General features: G+C 41.1%; 1 protein-coding gene across 1 annotated transcript in view; it reads right to left on the bottom strand.

The window, feature by feature from the left end:
* Window positions 1-279: 279 nt before the first annotated feature.
* Window positions 280-27,978, bottom strand: part of LOC144720767 (uncharacterized) — a 51,437-nt gene continuing 23,738 nt past the window's right edge. The window contains exons 3-7 of the mRNA XM_078597792.1: window positions 19,990-20,165; window positions 17,747-17,810; window positions 12,382-12,508; window positions 2,035-2,176; window positions 280-305 (exon numbers count right to left, since the gene is read on the bottom strand). Of these exons, the coding sequence (XP_078453918.1) occupies window positions 280-305; window positions 2,035-2,176; window positions 12,382-12,508; window positions 17,747-17,810; window positions 19,990-20,165 (535 nt within the window). The remainder of the gene's footprint in view (window positions 306-2,034; window positions 2,177-12,381; window positions 12,509-17,746; window positions 17,811-19,989; window positions 20,166-27,978) is intronic.

Consider the following 27,978-nt stretch of genomic DNA (forward strand, 5'->3'; position numbering starts at 1 on the left):
AACACTTCCACAATTTGTTCTCCATCATCAGTATACTAAGTCATGTACCTTCCCCGTAGTTTAATAGTAAAGCAAAGCCCGCTACTGGTTACAAGTATAACCATTATACAAAAGAAGACTAAAATAAATTAAAGAGGACACTATCCAAAACAGAGTGCAATGTGAAGAGGGTGGCAGAGGAACTAACGTACCTCATTCGTGGCTTTCTCACGCATCGCTGGAAATTTTGATGACTTAAAATTAAATAGCCCATGAAAGTGGATGACAGGCCAGCAAAGTCTACAGAAGAGCACTCACGGTGTTGGCTGGAACACAGTGCCGAAGGGTACACAGTGTGTACCAAGGTGGCCTGGCAAGCATTCGTAATTTCTATGCCAGCTCATATGTTCCTGTGCAAGTTTGGGCAGATTTAGGCCTGCAAGGCCCCAAACAGCCTGGCACCCATCAGCTACAGGCTTGTCATCGAAAGCCGATAATATTAAACACGACTCACTCAGTTGCGCCCACTTTGCAAGAACATTTTTTTGCTAGATTGCAGGAAAACACATTTGTGTTGGTTACGGAATGCATTAGAATGTGTGTTCAGCTCGCCAATTTCGGAATAATTCAGGAATATGATAAATTGTATGCAACTGTTCAATAAATTGTGGGGGGGGGGGGGGTCTATGAAGGATACAGCCACAAACCAAACACAAATAAAAATAAGTAATCTTTCTTTCATTAGTGTGCAAGTGGTGGTCAAACGTTTGTTGGGAATGCGCTGCTTAAAAAAAACACTGTAGTTTATCAGACGGAGAAATGTAATTACTATTTCTCGCCACGAGCTGGATATATCTTATGCAAAACCAGGTCTTCAAAAACTTGACTGTGTGTACAATTTATGTTAAACAGATATAAGAGGGTAGAGTGGTCTGTGTGTTTCCTGAAATTGTGACTGATCAAACTCAAATGTCCCCATTTTTGATTTGAAGCTTTCGTGACTGCAGGAATCCATACTCTTTGGTTCTTTCGGTAAAGTCACGTAGATAGAAAAAATAATAGATCACGACGTTTCGATCGCAACACAAGCAACCGTCTTCAGGTGAAGACGAACCAAAGAGTAAAAAACATCCCCACCTGGTGTGTGATCAATTAACATACTTTGGAGCGGACAACGTTTCCCCAAACATGAACAAAACAAAGCTCTCCAACGGATAACGACTTTGGCCATCGTCATCATTTATAATGTACACGGGCCTCCCATGCAGGAAACTGTTAAACTCAAAGTGCTGACCAGGCACTACGTGCGGATTGCGCACCAGTTCGTGTGGGAGGCTTTAAACACATTCCTCCTGCGGAGGGAGCTGGTAGGAACGTTGGGTTGCTCGGTCAATGGCCAGGGTCAACGGCAGCGTGGTGTATTCCGCAAATATGCCCGACTGTGAGGGCGGGCACAAGCCGGCGTGAGTAGGTTAAACGTTGAGTTTTATAAGGGCACCACGGGGTGACCAGCCCCTCCCCACCCAGCCCCACCCCTCCCACCCCCCACCCAGCCCCACCCTCCCCACCCAGCCCCTCCCCACCCAGCCCCACCCCTCCCCACCCAGCCCCTCCCCTCCCCTCTCCACCCAGCCCCTCCCCACCCAGCCCCTCCCCACCCTCCCCTCTCCACCCAGCCCCACCCCTCCCCACCCAGCCCCTCCCTCCCCTCCCCACCCAGCCCCTCCCCACCCAGCCCCACCCCTCCCCACCCAACCCCTACCCTCCCCACCTAGCCCCTCCCCACCCTCCCCTCTCCACCCAGCCCCACCCCTCCCCACCCAGCCCCTCCCTCCCCTCCCCACCCAACCCCTCCCCACCCTCCCCTCTCCACCCAGCCCCACCCCTCCCATTTTTGGATGCACGACGGACGGACGGACACAATAATCCCCTGATCCCCTGTGGGCTGGTGGAACCAGGTGGTTCCTACCAGTATGATCTCCATGCCGCAAATTCGTGAAGCGTTCCATGCCGGACTGCCGACCAGAGAGAGAGAGGGGGGGGGGGCACACTCACTTTTCTGCAGGAGACGGAAGTCGGGAGAATCGTCCACAGCAGCGTCCTCTCGGTACCACGTAATCTTGGGTGCTGGCGAGCCCTTGACGCGACACTCCAGCACCACCAGCTGGCCCTCGGACGCCGTCGCGTCTGTCAGAGGCTGCGAAGGGCGACAGGCGGGCACGTGGGGCAGCAAGCCGTTGTAATGCGAAGCCTCGAACACGATTTTTGATCCCGGGAAGTTAAGTGTCATTTTCTAATTGCTTATGCCTCAAAAGTATAGAAAATGGATATTATTCCACACAACACTTTGCTTTTGCGACCAGGACTTTACGTGAAGGAATGACACAAATGCACACCACGTTTTCTCATTGAAAATAGGTATATTTCAAAATATCACTGTCCTGGTCACAAAAGCAAGGTTTGTGGGGAATAATAGCCATTTTATGTACTTTTGTGGCAGAAGCAATTGGAAAATAACACTTAACTACCCAGGAACAAAAAATATTTTTTTTTGTTACAAAGTGAAATTATTGGGAGGCATCTCAACAACCTCCGCTCAACATTTGTCTCGAATGTCAAATTTTTGTTGTTTTTGCTCTGAATGATATTTGTTGCATTGCTGCACTTGTGTTGACGCCCGTGGCTTTTTGTTATTTTGGTGATCCCCGGTCTCTGTCTCGAGAATTTGACTCATTCCGGTCTCTTGAGTTCTCACCTGGTGAAATAAAATCGACTTTAAACTTTTATGAAACAGGGTGATCTATTTATAGACACCCCTCTGATTTCTAATGACTCTAACTTTCTTACCAATAGATGATTACATTTTGTGAAAGCGATGGGCCCCGTATATTACCGAGCAGAGTGTTAAAAAATTTAATAAGTATACTGGAAGTGGTGGGAGACACGAAGAAGCTTTCAAATGAAATGTTGGTTTTTATATATTCTATTCCCATTATTTAGTCTAGTATCTATAAATGGATCATCTTGCATACATTTTTTTTCTCTCAAACGCATAGTAGGTGCCATTCCATAAAGATTGGGCTCCTTTGTTTTGGATTTTATTTGTGGAAAAAAATATTTAGCTTTTGAAGTTTATTTGTTTGAAGTTTATTTGTTTGAAGTTTTAAGCCTGCCAACATAACTGTTATTGGCTACTTGGAGAAGCAGTAGACTTCCAATAATGAGGTAAATGATTTCCAAAGGAGTAAACATTTTGACAAAAACAAGTTTTTTTGCAGTGATGAATATATTTTTCAATGAAAGAATAACAAAACCTGAATTCTTTCCAAAAACCATAATACGTAAAGTTTATATATTTTATTACAATCGAAACGCATTCAGTAAGTAGCAAAAACGTTGTCTCACGAGACTACAAATTAAATCAACTAATTTCTAGTGAATTTAGAGAGTTAACATTGGATGTGTAATTGGTTTTAATTATATATACCTGAGGGCCAACGTAACAGTCGGCACATGGCTATGGGAGCGAATATATCAGCTCGTGTGCAGGTGTTGGGTGGATTGCCGCATTGCAGGATCACCACAGAGGTGGTGGCTGCTTGGGAGCCCTTAATCCAGCAGTCGATTTAGCATGGCTGATGATTATACATGACAATTAAAGGACTTGTGGGCAGGAGGTTGCAATGAAGAGTTCGTTTTATAGACATGAGCAGATGTTTGTAAAGAGAGTCTCTGTTCTAGTTCATCAGTTTATTAACTTTCTTTCGAAGATTTCTCAGGAAGTATGGGAAATGGACTTGGCACGTGTGCATAGAGGTCCAGGATGAGCAATGATATTAAAAGTGTGCCGCCTTCGTTTGTAACATTATAGACTTCATTCTCTAACCATACTGCTGAAGTGTAAATGGCAGCACTTTGGCACCAAGACAGCTTGCCTGCGTTTATTTCTCTAACTCTGTGCATCCAAAAATCAATTAAACACGCGCCACATCTTCCTGGCCTTCTTCCACAACCGCTGGGAAGTCTGGATATTGAAACGTTTTAAAGGAGGCTGGTGGTGTTAGGGTATGAACATTCACGTGACCGGTTGTGCAGATAAGATCAAACAATACATGAGAAATATAAGGATTGGTTTTACCCTTTCTGGAAATAAAACAGTTGTTAAGATGTTAAAACACTAAACATAAACCTTGTAGCAAGGAATCCTGTCTGCATTAATCACACGTACTTGTGGTGAACATGCGAACACAAACATGCTCCGATAATAATTTATGCATTCTCTTTGAAACTGATTGGTCCACACCAGAGGCAGCTTTCTTTAGAGCCTAGTCTCAAAATGTTTAATACTTGAAAAAACTTGCCGCTGCTCACAACTACAAGCAGAATGTTTCATAGGAGGGAAGGTGGCCGTTTTTGATTGCCTTTTTATGTAAATATGGTATTAACCAAAAAACATATTTATTGTTTCAAATCTATTCTTTAAATATTATTTTTAAGTGCATGCCAAGCAAACGCTTGGTAGGTGTCCATTGCAATAAACAGGCTGTATATATATCATGAATTTATAACTGTAATATAAGCGAGTTCTGAATTGTAAACACATTAATATTTTTGACAATATTTATTATGCCCAATGTAAAATATGCACGATCATGCATGGGAGAGCGTATTAGATATTGGGGCAGTGTTGATGCATGGCTTCCACAAACCGAAAGTGTGGGAATATCAGGGAGCGGGCACGCGCAGGCGGGAGTAGGGGGGGGCAGGGAGAGCAGCTACCCTCAACACATTTGAAGAGGAGGCAAAGCCACATGCTGTGTCCCCTCAAACAGTATTCGTGGGCCAGCTTGTCTAATGAACATGGGCCCCTCTGGCTACTCTCAACCCAACAATCATTGCCACGTGTGTGCCTGCCACAGAGTTTCCATCTTGGGGGGGAAACTAGCGCTGAAGGGAGCCCCTAAAACAACGCGACGCATTACATTCGGCTTCCGACATTCACCGTGTCCCAGTGTACCCCCAATATTGTAAAAGGACTGCTTCACGCACGTGGCGACCATCTAAATGCAGCGTTAGCCTGAAACATCAAATATATTACTCGAACCTATCAAAATGACACGATTGATTTCATTATACTATAGGGTCATCGATGGGCAATCTGAATTTATATTTACATGGTGCACAGGCACTGAAAATATGTGACGTTACCTATTGTATAAAGTGTACTAACTCATTCTGCACTGGATCAGTATATGGAGGAAAACCATATTTTAAACGTACTGTACTACCATTGGAAAAACATAATCAAGCTGTAACATCATCATCACCATCATCATCACCATCATCATCACCCGGTAGAGAACTGCAGACAAATGCTCCACTATCTTAATGATATATCTCTGCAATGTATTATGGTTTCGTCCTGCTCTCTAAGCACTGCAACTTGTGATTGACTAATCAAAAACTTTATTTTCTGATTTAATTCTCCAATTGTTCATCATGACACATTCAACCACTTTCGTTCTGTCTCTCTGATTTATATTGTCATTATCTTTCTTCGGGTTTACTGAGTTCTGTGAATTCTGACAAGTTTTTGAATGTCATTTTTTCTTTTCTCTATATTTCACCGTTGCACTTTTTGTGGTATCCAACAAGTTCTTATCCGTTGTTTTATTCCCACCCTCCCTACACTGTTCATTACAATACCAATTATTTAACTGTTCATAGTGGTGACATCCATTTAACGATCTTGCTTCTCTTGGGATTTCAATCGGTGGCTTAGATTTTGTCTAAAGCATCCAACCTCCTGGACTGGATGGTTTTGAGGTTGACTGTCTTGTTTTTGAGAATAAGTTTTCCCCCTTTTATATGGCAACAAAACAGGTGTTAAGTTGTTAAAACACCAAACTGAAACCTTTTACAAGGAATCATGTCTGCATTAACCACAATACTTGTGGTCTAAATGCAAACAAAAAACATACTATGCTAATGTATGCATTGTCTTAGAAACTGATTGGTCCACACCAGAGACAGCTTTCTTTTGAGCTTCGTCTCAAACGGTGTTCGACCAAAGGACGCCAAAAAGCGTATATTATCAGAGTATGTTTTTTGTTTGCAAGTATTGTGGTTAATGCACACATGATTCCTTGTAAAAGGTTTCAGTTTGGTGTTTTTAACAAATTAACACCTGTTTTGCTGCCAGATAAGAGAGAAAAACTTATTATCATATTTTGGTACTGGCAAAGGAGGTCCCATGATGTCTTGTTTTTGCCTGTAATTAGACCAGTGCTCCCTCCAGTAATGTTAAAAGTGTTAACTGCACTGTGCCAACTTGTGATCACTTCCTGTCGTGAATCTGCTGGAACAGACACGTCTGAAAATGTGTTATTTATAATTTCTACATCTCAGATCATCCATGCCCATTTGATACATTTATTATATATATATTTTTAAAGGTGGTTGTTATATAAATCTCCTCACCCTAATGCACATTAAACATCTACATTATAATTTCTGTTGTCTGCCTTCGCATTAAAGTCACCCATTATGATGTATGTTGTGTTTTGCCCTCATTCCGAAGTTAATTTCTTCATATACTTGGTTTACTGCAACATCTTAATGGCTCGTTGTTGAGGCATATGTTTGAATTATCTTTAGCTTTCAGTGGTTCAACAGTCTTAATCTTAGGAGGATAACTAAATCTGATACTCTCTTGAACACTACAACTCAATGTTTGATTCCAGAGAATCTAAGGAACCCACTCGTCCGAAATGACTCTCAACTGCTCCCTCCATGACAGAAGTGGTTGCTACTATTCAGATCGGTTTAAATGTAAGCATGGATATAATTCTCACCTCACTAACTCCAACTATGTCCTTACTTATGTATCTCAATCAGACGGTTCTATTTGACAGAGTACTCGTCTTTTGAGAAGCATTACTGGAGTTACATCCACAATGCGTCCTGTTGACACCCAGTGATTCTTCGCACTCCCTGCATTATCACCTTCCTAGGCGACAGCATGGCTGGTGAATTACGGATTTTTCTGGAGACTGAGAGCCATGACTTTGGCAAGTCAGCCAAGGTGGCAATTTGAGCAAACTTCACCACGCTGGTCAGTGCAGGTTGGTGAAAATGCTTAGCTGTGTCATCTCATCACCAAACATTGCAGATTCCACAGTGCTTACCTCAAATGGTCCCGTTGAAGTGCAATTTGCCAAGTGAACTCAGTGCCATGATGAATGGATGCCTATTGGCTTTTCTGGAATCCTATTAAAATAGTGCTGAGCTGCATTACTCAGTAATGGTTTGTAAGAGCCCATAAACGAGCTCTATTAATTAATCATGTAATGACATGTTCATTAATGAGAATTAATGATGACTTAATTAGACAATCAGTTTGTAATTCACTGATTAATAAAAGCAGTTGATTTTTTTTCCAGCATTGCTCAGCAACTCAATCTCATGCGTCTCTGTGACAAAGTCTGTTAAACAATTGTGACTGAGGCAACGTTCAAGGTGCCTTAATTTAATTTACAATGAGCAAACCTGCTGTTTAATAATACGGAGATAAAAGGAAGCGCTCTGAATGTTGGTACAGTCTAATAATTTCCCATGCGTCCAATTCACATGCAATTTTTACTTTGTTCATGAAATAGATGGAAACTTAGTTTGTCCATCCAAGACAGCAGCATTGAGCAATACATAACCATGCCTGTGACTATTTCATACCATTATTCTAAGGCAGGATAAACTTGTTCAGTGTACTTTTAATGACTTACACTTAACGAGGACTAATTCATTACCTAAATTAATGTACGTAAAAAGCACCACGTTAATGAGGTGCACTAAATTATCCCTTAACTTACTCTGCTCAACAATATCATAAAAATTCGAAGACGTGAACACGCCAGGGTATTGTGCTGCTTTATACTTGCAAGCATTTTGGTGGGAATGATGCAATCACGAGCATTTGCTGGCATTAACTGCGGCTTCTAGTAGGTTGCTAGACCTGCACCATAACCTGGCTTTCTTTGTTTTTCCAGCCAAAGTGGCGATGCCATTAAGCCAAAAAATGACAGGCATGGGGCCGTCCATAAATGACGTCACGCACCTGGGGGGGGGGGGGGGTCAGACATCTGTGACGATGTGTGACGAGGGGGTTGGGGGTTTGAGAAATGTGACGTCACATCAAAATGCGCAACTTTAAATAAATATAGACAACACTTTTTAATACATGTTTTCTCCTACAACATCAGAGTGCAGCGTCACATTAAATACGCACTACAATGACAATAGTTTAAAGCGATTTCAAGCATGTTTTATTTTGGGGGGGGGGGGGGGCAGAGTTTTGTGACGTCATATTTGAGGGGGGTCTGACTTTTTGTGACGCCGTGTGACGAGGGGGGGGGGGGTCAAAAATCGTCCAAAATCGCGTGACGTCATTTATGGACGGCCCCCTACGCTCAATTGTCTCCAATATTCAGAACTGTTATGCTTAGTCATGCAACACTATTTGCAATTTCGGTGTCGCTAATGTTTGATTTCTTTCTGTCACATTCCACACGGGGTAGCTCGTTTGGAACTATTTAGAAAGGTCCTGCTAAGTTCTTGATGGAGTACGTTTGCTATTTGTATCCGCATTCACGCCACTCGTCAAATGAATCGCACCACGCCTACTCAAATAGGACTCCAATGCAAACATGACCCCATCTCAGATAACAGCGGTCCACAGCTTGCGACAATGAGGCACGAGAGACTGAATTTGCAAGGGGCAAACTGACAGTCCAAATCTGCACGAGAGAAAATGAAGCTGCGGTTGGTGTACGGTAGAAAATGACCATGCGGTGCTTTTGAGTGGCAGATTTGTGCGAGAAAGGCGCCACGTGTCTTAGCCAAAAAAAAAAATCGACTTGACTTGAGAAATATCCAAATCCACGAAAATAAGCATTGCCGGCCCGGGCACAAAATACAAATGAGCATTGCACATGATGATAATTGTTTTTTTCCCTATTATCTGGCAACAAAACTGGCACCTTTTTTTACAAGGAGTCATGTTTGCATTGACCACAATACCTGCGGTCAGAATGCAAGCAAAAACACAACTCTAATAATGTATGCACTGTCCTTGAAATTGATTGGTCCACACCCGAGACAGCTTTGCTTAGAGACTAGTCTCACATGGTGTTGGACCAGATGACGCCATCTGGCAAAGGCGGTTCCAATGGAGCATTGCACAGTTACAATTCACCTCTGTTTAAATGCATATTTGTATAAAGGCTAGCATTCTATATGTAATTGTAATTGACAAGCTACAATAAAAATAATATAAGCACTCAAAATGTGTCACATTAGACTGGTGAGTGATATTGATAAGTGCAATTGGAATTTGCAATCAATGCCGTCTGTGTATACCTATGGCCAAAACACCCACAATGCACCTGAACTTGTCAAATCTCGGTGATTGACTCTCGTACATGTTGCGATCGGCGCTATGTGGTGCCTAGCAGACAGCAGGGCAGAAGCAAGCATTGTTGTACTGTACTTCTATGCGTACATATCTAGGCTCCCCAACTTCATAAACCTGCACTGACCAGCATGATGAAGTATAGTCAAATAACAGCCAAAACCTGAAAGGAGCGGGGAGGCCCTGATCCAGCAGTGGATTTACAAAATGTTTGCATTTTTACTGTACATTTACAGATAATGGTCATCTTGCAAAGAAAAAGTAAGAACAACATTTCCCACTGTTTATGCATGTTAAGTTGTTATAGTAATATATACAACTGCATATACATGAATCCAAGGAAACAAACACAAATGTTTCAGCATGATGCAACAATGATTGCAGTGTGTGTTAGCCCAGAGTTGTTTACCTACCGCAAGGAAAGCTAATGTGAAGCTGTGGCTTAATCAGAATGTTTATGCACGGGATGCTGAGTCCCCGAGCTTGCTAAATAGGTGGCTGTGTTGCCTGTGCCACCAGCCCATCACATGCTGAATTTGATTTGTGCAGCAATCTAATACTCAGTGACATTTTGGCATTACATTAGCAGCACTTTTGAGCAAGGTTAATGGTGGTATTCAATTTTATATTTTAGAGCAAGTATTTCAGCAAGGCCTACATGACTGTAGCGAATAAATGTCTAATACATTTTATTTAGTTCTATGCATCTACAATTACCAAGAAAAAAAGTGTATTGAGTGAAAAGGGATATTTATTGCAACACATTTGGCATTTCAATGTTTGTGATAATGAATGTTTGCAGCAGTAAATGTTTGACTGTATAATGAATGAAACGACGATATACGTGGTCACAGAAGTGTGTGTGCAATAGAGGTGATGCAGAGGTCAAAGATATCTTATCAGAGTTACAGGGATTTCACGAACAATAAAGCCTCTTCGCAGAGTAATAAGACGTAGAGTTATTTCTAGATTATTTTGTAAATATCCTTTATTAAGTAACATAAGTACTGGAAATTGTGCGAACACATGTGTGCAATAACCCATAATTATCGATGTCCGGTATTTAGAGACTTTGGTGATGCACACACTTTGAGTGTATCACAACCGCTTGGCTGAACATGTTGCCGCTTACAATGGACACCTCACATGCAGGATGGTGATTGCATACTGGATACCTGGACACACACACACACTGCACCTACACATGCACGTGTCAAAACTACATGGGTGCCGAATAGGGTTTGTGTCGTTTTACATTCACATTCTTGCCATGGTGCAATGGTTAGCTCACGAGACCTGCTGGTCCGAATCGATCTCATGTCGTGGCATTTATTGAGTCCCCTTGCGGTATAAATGGGTTCACCAGTCATTCAATTGGTAGGCCACAGATGTGGCCAGTATGTAAGACTAGGCCAAGAGGAGGCCCTTCTACCAGCAGTGGTGCGAGAAGACGAAAGTGTATGAATCTCATGTTATGACTTACATATTGTGATTCACAAATGGCAAGGTTCTATTTAGATTAAAACGATAACATTTGTTCCTCATACCACGTGGCATGAAGATGATCCTCGATATCTACCACATGCAATGCGATATCAAACATCTTGTAATACTGTACAGTATTTACTCAAGCAACTTGTGTCTGTCCCAGCCTAGTGGGTAGCAAGTGTTTAGAGTGGTCTTCACAATATACACTCCTGCACTGTGGAATTCCAGTCATGTTACTCGTTGGTGTATGGTATTCATGTGCTAAATATTTTTGAACGTGTTCACTCCCTCTTCAATATCCTGCACTAAAACGGAATGAAAACTCAATACAAACTATTTTAAGGACAACTTAACATCTACACGTTACATGTCAGACGTTTTAAAATAGGCATATATGACAATGTGATGGATTTATGACTTAACACATGAAACTTAGTGCTTACATGCAATACAAACAAAGACATGATAATTGCAACTATTACATATATTACAATAAAAAATCTGCTCCAAAGTGTGCTTTGGGGGCAAATAGATGTTATCTCCCTTGCGTAGTGCGCAGAAGGCCATGAGTCTGCTCCCAAAACTGACGATGCCTTTATATTTGGACTTTGCACTAATTCTCCTCCCGTGGTCGTGTGGATATTTGTCCAGGTCCTCCAGTTTTGCCCTCCACAAATAATCTAAATTTGCGTTTAGATGGCTGCTAATAAAAATTTCCAAATATGATAAACCCCTTCGATGTGTGGCAAGGTCACCTCTGTAAAAGAGCTAATAGCTCAGTGGGCTTTACCTGGTAAATAAAATAATAATATAAAATAGGTTCGGATCAACTGACCAATTATGATCGAATTTCAGAACGATAGAGGCCATGGGATCATATAAAAAAAACTCCCAAACTGCACACCCAAAGTTGTTTCCAGAATGCATAATAGAAATGGCAGTGATAATTTTACATAGTAAAACAAGATAATCATGGGTGTTTATCTGCCACTGTTTCCTTTATGAGTATCCATCACACTGCTTCCAATGTTGACTCGTAAATAAAGCACATGCGTTTACTTAAACCTCACCTTGGTTGGCAAAAAGTGTAAAATATAGCACTACTATTCCAATTAGGGGAGAGACATTGTTTTTTTTACAAACCTAGCTATATGCTAATCCAGACAAGCATGAATTGGCTGTTACAAATAGAAACCGACTTACCTTCGTAAAAACGGGTGCAGCCATTACTCCTGATTGACCATCAAAGCCTGGCAACCCAAAACTTGGGCTGGCCACTTTCTGTTGGGTACATACAAATACTTTTGATTATATTCAATAATAATATGAAAACGAGGACACGATTAAGCAACTATTAAACTCAATGATGGGATTGAATAACACAATTTGAAACTGAACGATACGTAAGTAAATAAATAAAAAGCCCTGCAAAGTATTGAAATCGGTACCTGTGGGATCACCGGAGCAGCAATGGGTTGTACCAACGGAGGCTGCGCCTGCATCTCCACTTGGGCCATGCCACTGTTTTGCGGGGGTGCAGCTATAGTCAGGGACACCGACATCAATTTCTGAGCTCTGCAATAGAAGCGAACCGCCAACACCCATTAGAGGATTAGAGGACACGAGGTGAACAATGGTGATGTTTAGTCCGTAGCCGCTAGGAAAATGCACCAGATGGCACGCGCTGTGAATTTTTAAATTGGGCATTGTTGGGAGCAGAAAAGCAGCATCAATAAATAATGGGTTGGTCAACCGCCGGAGACAATAGCTGTTGTAAGCACGATAATACACTATCAATTCACTTCACCTTGAGCTTAACACAACCAAAAATATCCACACCTGCAATAAGGTCATGCTCCTTCTCTACCTGCATTACCAGTGTAGAGTTTACACTCATTTGAGTCACACCCGTGATCTGATGTATTCTAGCATCTCATTATACGTCGTTCATGTACAATGTTTCTTGTTGACATTGTATGTATGTTCAAATTCTTTCGCACCGTTAGTAGCCAACCGTGGTAGAAGTTGAACATGGTTTAGATGGAGTTCTTGGCAGCATTTCTTTAACAAGGCTGACTGATGATGAGACGCAATGTCGAAACTGGTCCAGAGTTTGCTTGCTTAAACTAATTCCGTTGGATAAAATTGGTGCAAAAAGCCAATAGGCCCCTGGACCAGAATACATTCTGTAATTAAATGTGGAGAAATATATCTAGCACATAGCTCGACCAACACTTTGTTGAGCTTTTATTACACATAACCAATGGGAACAAGAGCAGTAAATGATACATTGCATTTACATTAATGCCACTGGCTAGACTGATGTACATAATGTGTCAAAAAAAACCCTGGAAAAACTGTAGGTTTGCTCAACCCAAGAGTTTGGATCTCGACAGATCGGTCCTGTGAGCTAAGTGAAAGAAATATCGATGATAATCATGTGACTGAGTAATTCTAGATTTGAAGCTTTCGTGACTGCAATGATTCATATTCTCAGGTTTTTTCGGTAAAGTCACGTAGGTAAAAACATTAAAATTAATGAAAGTAAAATAAAACAAAACAAAAATAAAATTCACGACGTTTCGGAGGCAACACAAGTCTGATGACGGAGACTTGTGTTGCCTCCGAAACGTCGTGAATTTTATTTTTGTTTTGTTTTATTTTACTTTCATTAATTTTAATGTTTTTACCTACGTGACTTTACCGAAAAAACCTGAGAATATGTGACTGAGTGTTAGATTACTGCACGGATCAAACACTATTCTCTATGAATGAATCGAAAACTCTTGCATAAGTGCTCCTTGACAAATGCTGTAAATAAATCGGGTGGTTTTGTCTCGCAGTCAGCTGCATTTTTTTAGAAACCCTACGTGTATGAGAATACACTGCTCGCTTGTGCCTGGGTGTAGGCCATTTCCACAGAGCATCGTGGATATTTTAAACCAACAGATGTCGGTTTGTAGATGTGCTTCGAAATTGTCAATGTTACCAGAGTTTCAGAGTCATAATCTCATATTTACATCGCGCAGCCTAAGCGAGATGTTCTTTGTATTCGTCTTCCCGTGTGTGTATATGTGTAAAGATAAATCATTGAACCTATTTACGCAAAGCACAGTGAGAGGGAGTCGTTGCACGACAGATACATTTTTGACCTCAAAATAGAAAAGGTGGAGTTATCCGTGCATTACGTAACCCCCTCTGACATTCCCTTAATGTGGTGAACTAATCTCTAAACGCTGAATATATTCTATGGTTCTTTCGGTAAAGTCACGTAGATAGAAAAAATTATAACAATAAAATAAAAAAAAATAAAGTGACTACAAATATCACGACGTTTCGATCACAACACAAGCGGTCGTCATCAGGAACAGGGAGGTTAGCCTCTGAGGCAGAGGTCGCAATCGGGTACCCGATACCCGTACCCTACCCGATACCCGGCTACCCGTACCCGGCCGGGTACGGGTACCCGTTTGCGACCCTGGTGCGGCCGGGTACGGGTACGGGTAGGCCGTGAGTCACTGGTGAGTCACCGTTTGTCACTCATTTCCCAACGTCTTGTCTCTTCTCACAATTCAAGTTCCTAGAATCAACCCACCCGCGCCTGCAACATGGCTTCATCCCAGAGGTCGCAATCGGGTACCTGTACCCTACCCGATACCCGGCCGGGTACGGGTAGCCGGGTATCGAGTAGGGTACGGGTATGGGTACCCGTTTGCGACCCTGGTGCGGCCGGGTACGGGTAAGGAATCAAAACCCGTTTGCTACCTCTGCTCTGAGGGCAAGCTGCTTATAAAGGTTTAGAGATGGGCGGGGCAGCTTATGTTAATATAGGAGAGGGCTCCGACACCGGCAGTATGTCTAGGCCTCGGCAAGGTCAGGTAATTTACCCTTTTTACTGGGTAAAAGGGTAAAGGGTAAAGGTGTCGACATGCCAAGGGGTAAGGTAAAAGGATAGGGTAAAAGTAGTGCGGAAGAATTACCCTGTAGGGTAAAGGTGGCGCGAAGTATTACCCGGTAAATATGGTACCTTGTTTACTGCTCGCTAAGAGCTCCATGGCGCAGTCCGTGGCCTCCATTTAAAATTTGAATCATCGAGAGTAGTCTATATGAATAAAGCGCTCTACCTAGCATTTACCTGTTATAAACCTTTTTCATGTGTAGTACCCCAGTAATTACCCTGTAATCGGGTAATTTGTATGGGGTAAGTGTAAAAGGTAGGGTAAAGGTAGGCTCGTTGCTTTTGACCTTTTACGTTACCTTGCCGAGGCCTAAGTAGGTCTACACCAATCAAAGCATTGCACCTCGTTCCACACACCCACACTGCTGACAGTGGAGGTTGACAAGAAAACACAAATCAAGTCTATTGCCCAAGGTTCATTCATCCTGACTGGAACTGAAACGGAACAAAGTTTATCCGAATTGCAGGACACATTTTTTCATGACAGCTCCACTTTACATATACTGCCATAGCAATTACAGTTCAAGGAAATGTATGTTTCATGCTGATACAGTGTCCATTTCAAGAGATTAGACAACTATAATTCTTCAGTGTAATAATCTAATATTTTAAATGCCATTCTCAGTGAGCCTCGAGGAAACAACAAGCTGGTGCTTCCGAGTTGAGTTATGTTGTAAAAACCATCCAGAAATAAACATGAAAAATGGGTGAATAAATTAAAGTGCATATCGAAGGCAATGCATAAAGCTGCTGTGGTCTCATTAAACTTGAGCATCTGGGAAATTCATGTAAACTGCTATAAATGAGGCCTCATGTTCAAAATGTGCTTTCATGCATGATTCTTTCTACTCAATGCTCCTCAAGCAAGGGACATTATCTCTTATTGAAATGTGGACAAAGGACAACAATGAGATATTACAAGCAATTACAAAATGCCATCTTCTATAATGTACTTACTTGAGGCATGCTATGAATTATGTGTTCAGTGCCGCTGATGCCCTCTTTATAGCAAGCTGGGAGTTTAGACAATCACCCACAGGAATTACCAAGTGGTTGTCGGAATAACAACCGTTGACTGTAGCCCAGCTCAGTAGTGAATACATCAACCACAAGGCTGTCGAGCTGCAATGTATACTTAGAAAAATATTAATTCCAAATCCTGCTTAAATATCCACTCTGTGGGTGGTCGGTCAATTCCATTGCTGCTTCCAGCATATGGAACTCCCTGCGCTCAGCCATCCGCAATGTGTGGATTTCGTCTCTGTTGATTTCACGTAACCCATCTCCTCTCTACTGTCTAGGGCAGTGGTTCTTAATCCTTACTGCAGCCTTGCACCGCTTTGGTCCTCAATCATGAAAAAAATTACGTTAATAAATACATAGAGGGTTTGATGAAACAAAGCAGTTGTACTTACGTGCCCGTGCTTAATTTGTGTTTCGACGATTTACCTTCATAAATAATTCTGACACGTCTCGCACCCCCAGAAAGGGCATCTCGCACCCCAAGGGGGTGCATGCAGCACAACCACTGGTCTAAGCCCTCGGGTTAACATTACTCTTATGCGCACACACTCACAGCTCTACAGTTTAACTATCTCCTCTCGTGAATGTGTACATATATGTATATGACTTTGTGTAATATACACATATCGCTCGTTCTAGGAGGGTAATAACTTGTGTAATATGCTGGCCGCATTTTCTGTTCCATGACACTCACTCGTAAAACCACATTTAACTTCCTGTCAAGAATCGTGCAATACTTTATATTTACACGCATTAGTCAAACGTGCATTGTGTTATAAACAAATTCTGAATGATAATTGGTTCTTTACCCTTCTATCTGGCAACAAAACTGACACCTTTTTACAAGGAGTCATGTTTGCATAGACCGCAATACCTGCAGTCATAATACAAACAAAAGAACATAACTCTTTTGTTTGTATTATGACTGCAGGTATTGCGGTCTATGCAAACATGACTCCTTGTAAAAAGGTGTCAGTTTTGTTGCCAGATAGAAGGGTAAAGAACCAATTATCATATTTTTACTGGCAAATGAGGTTCCCATTGTGTAAAAATTCTGAATGTATGAGCGGGTGTTTGTAAATATAAGTTCACAGTTAATCCTGCAGTTTTGCCATCAGAATATCCCCTCCAGCATTAATCTTCTAATTCCATGATGTATATTTCGGTTGTGCTACGGCGAATCATGTTATGAGACGAAAATATTTCCATGCGATTTAACACGGAGGCTTTGGCGACCAACATTTATCTATGAGAGATTTTTTGGGTTAGATCGCATGAATATAAATGTGTCGGTGTTAAACCCGCCACCATACCCGACGCAGCCAATTAGTAAGGTTTGTCACGTAAACAAAACATGCCAATTCGTTGCTAGTTTAGCACACGGGTGTGTTGGAGAGTAAATCCACAACATTTACAATTCAAGTACGATGTAATTACAACCAGCCTCATCAGGCGAGAGCCAGAGTTGTGGAGAAATCCTTCTGTTTCTGTCTTAAAATTTGCCATTCAGAAATCAGCACCTTCCAATGATCTGCTGTCCGTCAGCCATGGAAGAGGACATCACAAAACTACTTCCGAAGTCATTTCAATAAATATATTTATCCACACGAGGGGAATTCATTTCACATGCCTGCCTTCCCTTGAACCCAGGAACTCAGTGTTTCCAAATCAGTGCCTTGGCCCTTGAGTCACCCATCCATCTCTACATTTCCCTGTATGTTAGAAGGCTGTGTATATACGTGTGTGGACATATGTTTTGTATCGATTGATGGATGAATGTGCAGACAATCAGGTGCATGGGAAAATTCAGGGATGGAAATTGCTTTGCTTACTGAGCCAAATCATCTTCCAGGGAAGCTGCACTTGCCTCCCCTTCTGAATCTGAGGATGTGGCACCTGCAACAAAGACGTGGATTAGTCTAAGTTTCTAAAACCATCAAAACAAACCCAATGACCATATTCATATCTACCGCAGATGCATAATTCACCCGCCTTTAAGTAAACACATTTATGATTGTTGTGGCTATCCATAAAACGATATATGAATTATTCATGCCCAAAGACAGGAATTATTTTATTTTAAGTTTCGTATGAATACTTTAAATTATGGTATTTTCATTCCATAGATTTGCCATTTTTTTATGTTTTCCATGCACGTAGATATAATACAAACCGGGCAGTAGCCTAAAGATGCATATTTGAATTTCAAAAACAGTAAGGGATGTTTGTGTTATCTCTCCTCATTAGTGAATATACAATAACACACATCATCCGCACTGGATTATACGGCAGCATTTTTTCCCTCTCGGTTTCTATGCAATTAGTTAACCAAAGCAATAATGCGATATTCACTTTGCTGACTTTTATAATTTGATAATCATCTATTTGCTTGTAATGTGATTGTTTTGCAATTAAAATGTGCGACTCATGCTTTAGTCATTATGAAGAGAAGCAGCAATGGTAGGACTCCAGGGAGGTCTGAGCAAGGACATGAAGGTTATACGATTTTTTGCATCACTTATCCGAACAGACGACTCTATAAATTCAAATTTACACATATATACTGAGGAATTACGCCTTTGCATTCAGCGAAAGCCACAAGGGAAAATGCAACAACATAAAAATAGCCTACACAGTTGATTTCTAATAAAAACACATGAGTGGATGTGTGCATTTGTGAGTCACATCCACTGTGATATCATTAAAAAAAATCTGTCATGCTTCAGTGATTTAAAGCGCATTGTTAATTGCACTGCAATTCATTAATTTGTCAAGATCAAATCATGGATTTACAGTTAAACATCCATACATGGTAAAACTTAGTCAATATAACGGCCATAGTAAGAGTTTTATTTGTAAAAATAATTTATTTGCAAAAGTAGCCACAACATAAATTTATAGACCCACAAGAGTTGGTGAAAAGGCATTGTGCCCTTAACAGAAGGAACAGATACAAACCGGTATAAGCAGCACAGTAAACTGTGATGATTTCACTCGCACATTTTACATTGCTACCACCAGCACCCGTAGAGCTAATGCTATAGTATTCTTTGCAAGAATGTGTTTAGAGATATTAAATACATACAGGAGTTATGTTGGCTCCCAAGCTTACATTGTATTCGGTTAACTTATGGTGCCTTGAGTTGTTGCCCTGGAGACCAAGAGATGAATGATCAATTCTCTTTGGTTTTTTCGGTAAAGTCACGTAGGTAAAAAATTAATTAAAATGAAAAGAAATAAATAAAATCACGACGTTTCGGAGGCAATATAAGCTTCCGTCTTCAGGTGGAACCGTCACAGCAAAATGCACTTGATACAGTAATTTTGCTGTGACGAAACGTCGTGATATAATTTATTTGTTTTCATTTTAATTTATTTCTAACCTACGTGACTTTACCAAAAAAAATCAAAGAGTATGGATCCTTGCAGTCACAAAAACTTCAAATCTAGAATGATTGATCAATGTTTGGTAACCAGGTTGATGGCATTAGTCGAGATTTCTCACATATCACAGTGGGCCGCGTGCAGGCTGCAATGTTGATATGAAAAAAACTGAAATGGATAAGTGAACAGTGAGCATCGCATTAAACAGTATAACTAATTAGGATGCCTATAATAAATCGATGCACTAGAAGCGATGCAACTGGCCGAGTTATCTGAGGCAAGCACAGCACACCACCCCATTGCTTAAATGCCTCTCTCCAACGTGCACATTCATTTGATGCATGTGCACAGCACACCCCTGTTATTGAACAGATTGTGCCAATATGCTGCGTTATCTGATACAGACACACAACACATCCACGTGATGCAATATTTGGGACAACACGCTCATTTATCTGACATGGCTGTACCTAACCCAAGAGGTTGTCCATTGCCTGCCAATATTCTGCCTCATGGCTCATGCGGGGGGGAACATGTCTCCCAATCAAGCCCCGTGTTTTGATGAGCAGAAATTATCTCTAAAGGTGCTGGATGTGAAGCCCGTTTGAGCTGGTTCTAATTGTAATTGAGTAGCAAAGCAGGGTAGCAATAACACAGTCTCAGAACCAAGTGTAGGTGTAGCCCATCCCACCCTCAATGTAGATCTCTGCAGATGTGCTGTCGGTGCCGTCCACGTTGGAGGCCAAGCAGGTGTAGCGCCCCGTGTCCTCTTGGAAGGCCTCGCTGATTATTAGTGTCTGCAGATCAGCGTTCTGCAAGATCTGGATGTCTGGAGAATTCTCCAACTCCTTCCCCTCACAAAACCACCTGCAACGAAAGGCACTGGAGTGAGCAAGCAAGCTTTTTAAGCAAATGCTGCTGGGTTACGAGATGTTACTGGTAAGAGCGCTCCATATAAACTGACGCCTTTTTCATTGTGAAAGGCAATACCGTACATAAACTCATTATGCATTGTGTCCCCGCATATCAACTCCTATTGGACGCCAGTATTTTGTTGAACCAAGAAAACTAGGCCATACCACCCCCCTTAATATTGCTTTCCATAATTAGTCGCCTTGTGAGACAACAGGCTTCATGAACAGTCACTGCTAATTTATGGCTTCCGATATGAATCCTGTCGAGGAATGTGTGCAGCTCGTATTACATGGGGTATTAATCTCAAAAACTTCTGACATGATCACAGAAACTATGTTGGGTTTTTCATGGGTTCCCTCCCTCCACACTGGATCAGTGCCAAACATTGATACACTTTCTTCCTTGTTAAGGATTATGAATATATTAACGTAGCCATTTGACCTTTCCATGGCTATTCATTTCCAAAAACAAGGATGCAAAACGTTTATATTTAATGTTTAGTCATTCGTAGTTAATGTTTTAAGGTCCGTCGTTAGCGTCTACATATAAGTATAAAATACAGTGCAGTGTTTGATGTACTCACGTGCATGTGTGTGCGTCATTTATAGTTGTTTTGAGGACAACTGAGTTTAAACAAGAGATGCAAGCATACATTGGTGGTTGCAGTGATGGCAATGGTAGTGGTATGATGATGATGATAATAATTTCACTTTACCCCAAGTCCACTGAAAAAAATACTTGTTCATTAGTTTATATAAGTGAAGGTGATTTGGTTTGCAGGTGGGTAAATGAGGGCCTTTGTATTTTGTTAACCTCACATTACCCTTTAGTTTATATGGGGCCGTGAGTTTAGCTAATGGGCCATATTGGTCTGTAACACAAAATAACAGGATGTGAGGGTTTCTTTCCCCAAGATTTGTATCTAGGGGGTGGTGGAGCCTGGGTAAACAGTCACGGACTGCCCCTGAGGCAGGCACGCAGCACAACCGCATAATCCAGCATGGGTGAATGCAAATACACTACTTCTCTTTGAAATGTATATAGTGTCCCTGTACTGATCACAATGAATGCTGCAATTGGTGGACATCATTAGCAGAGATTGTACTTGCGATCCAGAGCACACCGGTTTGTTCTCCCAACATGTAAGTTGAGACAATTGAGAAATGTTCTTAAATCCTCCCAGAGGTGGTGGGGTAAAGTCGGGGTCCTCTCACTTCCAAGATGTATGGCCAGTGTGGAAGAGTAGACCAAGCCCCCTCCAGCGGGGCTCTCTAGAGCTCATATTCGAGGGCCTTCTGCTTGCAGTGGTTTGAGCTAGCAATTGCAGGACTGCACCTTTACCTTTTTTCTACTCATAACATGAGATATTTAATACGTTAATACCATAACACAGACATCATTTAATACATTAATGAGGGAATTTACCATTTTTACCATACAGAATATGCCACACCCATGACCCTTCATGAACTTGTATCAGACTTTTATCGTGCTGCCATATTTACTTAAAACATAATTTCAGTAACAAATCTTAAAACCGTGTAAAAGCCATCACAAGGCTACGGGTCATATAGCTTATTGTCTACTTCATGAGGCGAGAGAGACGAAGGCTACACGATGCACATAGATAAATAAAAGCTGCTTTATAATGCCTTTCATCATTTTTTTTTCATGTAATGTGCTCTCAACAAGACAAAGTGATTTGTTACGGATTTAGAAAATTCGTTTCCAAGTTTCAAATCTTCTCCAGGTTTCAATATGCCAGAAAATGCATTCAAAGAAATGCAGAATTTTAAAAATTGCTTTGAAACCATTGTGGCAGATGGTTTGCTTCAGATGAAAGGTTTGGCAGAGAAGGCTAAGGGAGAAGCCAACATCTGTAAACAAAAGGCATTTTTTTAATGGAACGCACAGGAACATCCGTGTACACATATGTAGTTTTACAATTATTTTAATGAACTGCAATTAAATGAATGTCAAAGTAAAAAAAACACACACACATTTAAAATGAAGAAGACTAATTATCCATAAACAATAATGTGAAATGGTATAGTCACAAATATCAATCTTACTGTTTGACTTACATTTTTGTTATATGTGGCGGTCACGTGTTTGGTTTTTACAAGTTATTACATTCTTGATACTGCATAGCGCTTTGCTAAATGTTGAATGAAAGCAGATGAAAGTATCATATCATATTCTTAGGTTTTTTCGGTCGTGATTTTTGTTTTTATTTTATTTTATTTTCATTAATTTTGATGTTTTACCTACGTGACTTTACCGAAAAAACCTAAGAATATGATTCCTTGCAGTCACGAAAGCTTCAAATCTAGTGTCATATCATATTCTTAGGTTTTTTCGGTAAAGTCACGTAGGTAAAACATTAAAATTAATAAAAGTAAAATAAAATAAAAATCACGACGTTTCGGAGGCAACACAAGCTTCCGTCTTCAGGTGGAACCGTCACAGCCACGACAGCTGTATCAAGTTGTAACCAAACAATGTTACTTGATACAGCTGTCGTGGCTGTGACGGTTCCACCTGAAGACGGAAGCTTGTGTTGTCACCGAAACGTCGTGATTTTTATTTTATTTTACTTTTATTAATTTTAATGTTTTACCTACGTGACTTTACCGAAAAAACCTAAGAATACGAATCCTTGCAGTCACGAAAGCTTCAAATCTAGAATTAGTGTCATATCATTTCAAATGCAAGAGTGTATTGTTCTGCAACTGTAATATGAACAGCTTAATCGTGTTACACAACTCCTACATGCAACAGCATACCGTTATCAGGCATCACGCCTGCACAAGTTTATACAACCCATGATTGCTAAAGTGTTGTGTATCTGGTCGTGAAGGATACTATCCTTGTAGACACACATTCTGTAACTGGTCCGATTCACACATTTAAAATCTCACACGACATTTTTGCCATGACGAGACCATTATTTTTACATGGGCAAATACAAAATAAAAATCTTTGATGCTATTTTGTCTTTCCTGTCTTTGGGAAATATATTCTATCCAGGATGGTATCAGTGATAACTATAAAATATTGGCAGCTACAAAAACACATATATAGCATTAGAATAGACAATGGTCACTCTGTTCTTTTCCAAGTTCAAGGAAATCAAAACAGCACAGAACTGTAAATGGAAACTTTTCCAAAAACTCAACTTTATCCCAGTGATTCTCAAGCCCATGCCTCAGAGACTAATAACCATTCCAACTTTCCATGTCTGACCGTCAAGAGGATTGGGTATTGCATCTCCGCTGATTTGTATGTAACTAGATATGAATGGCTGCAATGGAAAGCTGGACTGAGCGAGCATTTCTGAAGTCTGCATTCGGAGTAACAGGCATATAATGAAAAGCTATTTGTGTTGTATGCTTTCGTTGTAACCAAACAATGTCAAGTGCATAAGTAGAGTGTGTAAAACGAACGGAAGACGGTCGTAAAAACCCACTGCATATTTATTTAAGCACAAGCGTGCACTATGTCACGGGAAAGCTTAGGAATGAATAGTGACCATGTCTGTCTGTATATCTCAGTGACCTCACAGGACATATCCGTCATCACACTCCCCTTCCGTGTGGCCTTGATGCTCCAAATTAGCATATATATGTATATATAAAATAACTTTTGATTCTACACGCGGAAAGGGCCTCTCTATTTGCGAGTTTTATATATTTTTCGAGCTCCTGCCTCGAGCTACTGGTGATTAATTAAAGCTATCATGTGGTTTATATTTGTAACAATATGTTCATGTCCCTACATTGCTAATAAATGTGGTGGAATTTTGTATAAACAGGGCTACACATGAGACAGTGGCCTCGAGGCTGCAATTCAAGGCCATGCAAGTTAAATAGTTCCTTTAGCGGATACCACAAGTAAACTATTTTTAGGCTCCCACATACATCAGAAAGTGATTTGTTCAAGAGTAGTATCTTCAAGGGGTTTGTTTGCAACAAAGAGCATATCCTTACAAGGCATCCTGAGGCATGAACACCTGGACAACGCGGTTACAGCTCTGCCAGTGTTTACAGCAAAAAGGAAGCGTAAATGATACAGCTTTAAATATCACAGCTGGGGCACATAAACGAGTGTGCTGTGTATTCATATAAACACAACATAATATTGCACTGTGTAAGTTACGCACGTAAAGCTCACATGCTAAAACAAAAAATATTTCCACCGATGAGGTATATTGGTTTCAAAAACGTTACCAATATATTTGCCGTGTCGTTCAATTACCGTGGACTATGACAGACTGTTTCTGGAAGGAATAACAATCAATGGACAAAACTTGCAATGAAAGGCAAAGAGACACAAATCAATTACTACATGAAATCACAGGACAAATAGGAATTGTACAATAGATTGCACCTACATAATACCATGTGAAGTTGTGTATGCACGGGAAAACGTGCAACCTACAGTGGACAATCTTGATTTGAAGCTTTCGTGACTGCAGGAATCCATACTCGTTGGTTCTTTCGGTAAAGTCACGTAGGTAGAAAAATAAAATAAATCACGACGTTTAGAATGCAACACAGACGGGCGCTTGTGTTGCGGTCGAAACGTCGTGATTTATTTTATTTTATTTCTACCTACGTGACATTACCGATAGAACCAAAGTCAACAGTGGACAGATAATGACGATTATCCATGCTCAGTAAATAACCTACAGCCAATTCTCAACGAAGACTTTACACATCCTGTAATAGTAAAGCAAACGAGTCTGATGTAAACAAAATAACTACAGGACCTCCTACTTTGCGTCTAGACCCAGGTATATACTGGACTGCCAATGCATGTTTTAATTCCCTTCACTTACTTTTTTATGGTAGTCTGTGCAAGCAGAGTAAGCAATGTCAGTCCACCTCTCTTAAATTTAGCACGAGTCTGTCAATTATTTCATTACTCAATCAGAAAGTGTGCCCCATACAAAGAGATTAAAAGGTTAAATCTGCACATTATAACAATAGATTCGTCAACCTTCAGCAAAGCATTGCGCATGCCTCCAAACCCACAGTTAGTAAAACTTTTTGTTTCTCTCAAAATAACACTGTATAGTATGAAACGTGTCTTTTATAATACTGTACATGAAGTCGTGTACTATACAATACGTAAATAATATTGCATGGCCAATGTGTGTGTGTTTTTTTTACTCCATCTGGATAGGCAAAAATATGCATGATGAAACAATGTGCATTACAAGAGATGCAGCCTGTTCAATGTGGTCGTTGTCACAGCAACAGTAGTCCGATATTTCCTTGAGAAGGCCAGTCTGCCAAAACATTGAGGTCTTCCTTTCCTCTCAGTAACAGTGTTACAGGATATCTTATTATTTTAAATTAATCTGGTGATTTTATATCTATAAGTTCACTGAAGCAGCAAACTTGTTATAGTAATCAGCTCTTTGTCAGTCGACTGTTAGATGGGACGCTTCCCACACGCCGTGCGTGTCGGCCATGGGGGTTATTTGAATCCACAGCGGTTCACTACTTCGCTCAGTGTCGATTGTCGAAGGACTGGTTCAGCTTTCACTTGCCACCGATGTTCGCCATGATCAGAAATCCACCTCGGGTTCATAGCACAGTGTGCTAACCGCTGTGCTGCACCGCCACCCCAGCAGCTTGATGCCTAAATAATATTGTGTGCTGCTTCGGTGACACTTCCGAAACAAAGAGGTGGATTAATGAATCACTCTGTGAGAGAAACGGTGAACCTCACAATTAATGCTCCACATCTGGGCTGCGTGCTTGAAGGCTATTTGCAAATGTGCGGCACATCAATCACAGACTGTACCAGTTCTCAGGGCTGCTCTAGTGTTCCCTTCACGCTCATCCATCTCCCTCTCCCTTGCCGGCTTTAGAAATTATTGTGAACTCAGTTTTGTAGCAATAAAAGACCATTGTCATCTGTATGTTGAGCGGCATATTTCATCCGGACAAACTCAGGCGGCAGACTTCAAAGCAAGCATTTTGCAAGGGGAAATGTGACATGATAAGACGACCAAATTTAGCCATGACAATATTGCCATACAATTGACTAATCCCACAAACAATGCACGTGAAAAAAAACCCCACAAACAACAAAAAACGGTGAAAATAAATTGATGGTGGCCAGGTTATTAAAAAAAAATCCCACGGCGGTCAGCACTTTGCTCAAAATGCCTTCAGCAGTATTGGCACGTGAATTGCGCTGCACAGATGGGCAGATGATTCATCGAGGGCACAGGCTGCAACTCTCTGAGAAAAGTGCACGCAAGCAAAGCCGAGCTCGCCTCAGCTTGCCCAGAGTTCACGCTCAAGCGGGCGAACGTGAGCTGACGGGGCTCAGACTATACCCGCGCCAACTCGAACCCTTCCGTAACAAAGACAACGATCCCCCGCATAGCCTCAACAGAATGTTGGGACAAGTGCCGTTAGTGAGCACCTATGAAGGCTGGCATGGCACACGAGAGGGTGGGTGGCTCCCCACAACGCCCGGCCGCCTTGTCTACCCAGTGGCGATGTTTACGCACAGCACTCAGATACTGATTTGAAGCCGAGTCAACCTAGGGGTGGCCCAGGATCGGCAACAGATAATTGTCACTGGTGTTGGCCGCGAGCAGGAATCAAACTCGGGTCTCCCGGTTGGTAATGTAGCACGCTTACCACGACACTACCGTTCCTTCCACAACGCTCACACACACACATCCTGACAGCCGTACCTTCAACAGAGCTCTAGCTGGGTTGTATCGTTCATTCCGTGCATGGAGCGATGTACCTGCATGGTGATTCGATGAACTTTCACAATTTATTGGTGTCACGATTCAAGTCAAGGATTGATTTTTTAAAAGTGTAATATTAAGATGTAATGTGCTAATATACGCATGATCCTATGCATGCACTATTAACATAATGCATTTTAACAGATCAGTACATCATCACATACCTAATTTAAACAATCCTGGGTCGCAATGTAAACTGTTCAAGCACTTTTTTTAATTAAATCTATACCCATGTGCAGGTGTATGAGGAATGATTGACTGTAGTAAATTGATATTAATAAACCCAAGTGACATCAGATTTGGACTTGACCCCCCACTTCACTAATGTGAACTGACCAGTGAGGTGAAGTATGCTCAAACAGCCCCCCCCCCCATAACTAAAACCGTGTGGGGAGGCCTTCAGTAGAAAATTGCGAAGAGGTGTACATTATTAATTGTATACCGTTCCTATGATAATTCCAACAACGTCTACTCAGTATTATTTACACTAGTCTATAATACTTTACCATGTAAAGTAATGCAATTTTCTCTAGTAAAAATTTCAACCGTTATATATTCTATGTATATTATGTTTTCATGTAATGTAAAAAAAAAGACGACTTCCGCGAGGAGTATAAATGCAAAATTTGTCCTTAAAATTGTAAAAAAACATATATATATACTAATTTCCTCCATCTACCCTTCAGCGTCTCTGGGTGTTGCACAGAGTGAAGGTCAGGTGTGGCAGAAGCAATAAATGCAGGGCCCATGGGGAAAAAGGCAAGCGCGTTGAAGAATTGGTAAACTGCCAGGATAGAGCAAGATAAAATAGGCAGCGTTAAGGTGTTTGATGTGCAGGTTTGTAGTCCAGAAGTTTCCACTTTGAATGTGCGCATACCGGCATTCGGAGAGAGAGAGAGGATGGCAACTACAAAAAGATGCCAAATTGCTTTGTAGATGTAGCTACAGCCATGTATTTGGTGATAAAAAAAGTCTTCTGGCATA

The sequence above is a fragment of the Lampetra planeri genome, chromosome 9 (assembly GCF_965212315.1).
Source record: "Lampetra planeri chromosome 9, kcLamPlan1.2.h2, whole genome shotgun sequence".
NCBI lineage: Eukaryota > Metazoa > Chordata > Hyperoartia > Petromyzontiformes > Petromyzontidae > Lampetra > Lampetra planeri.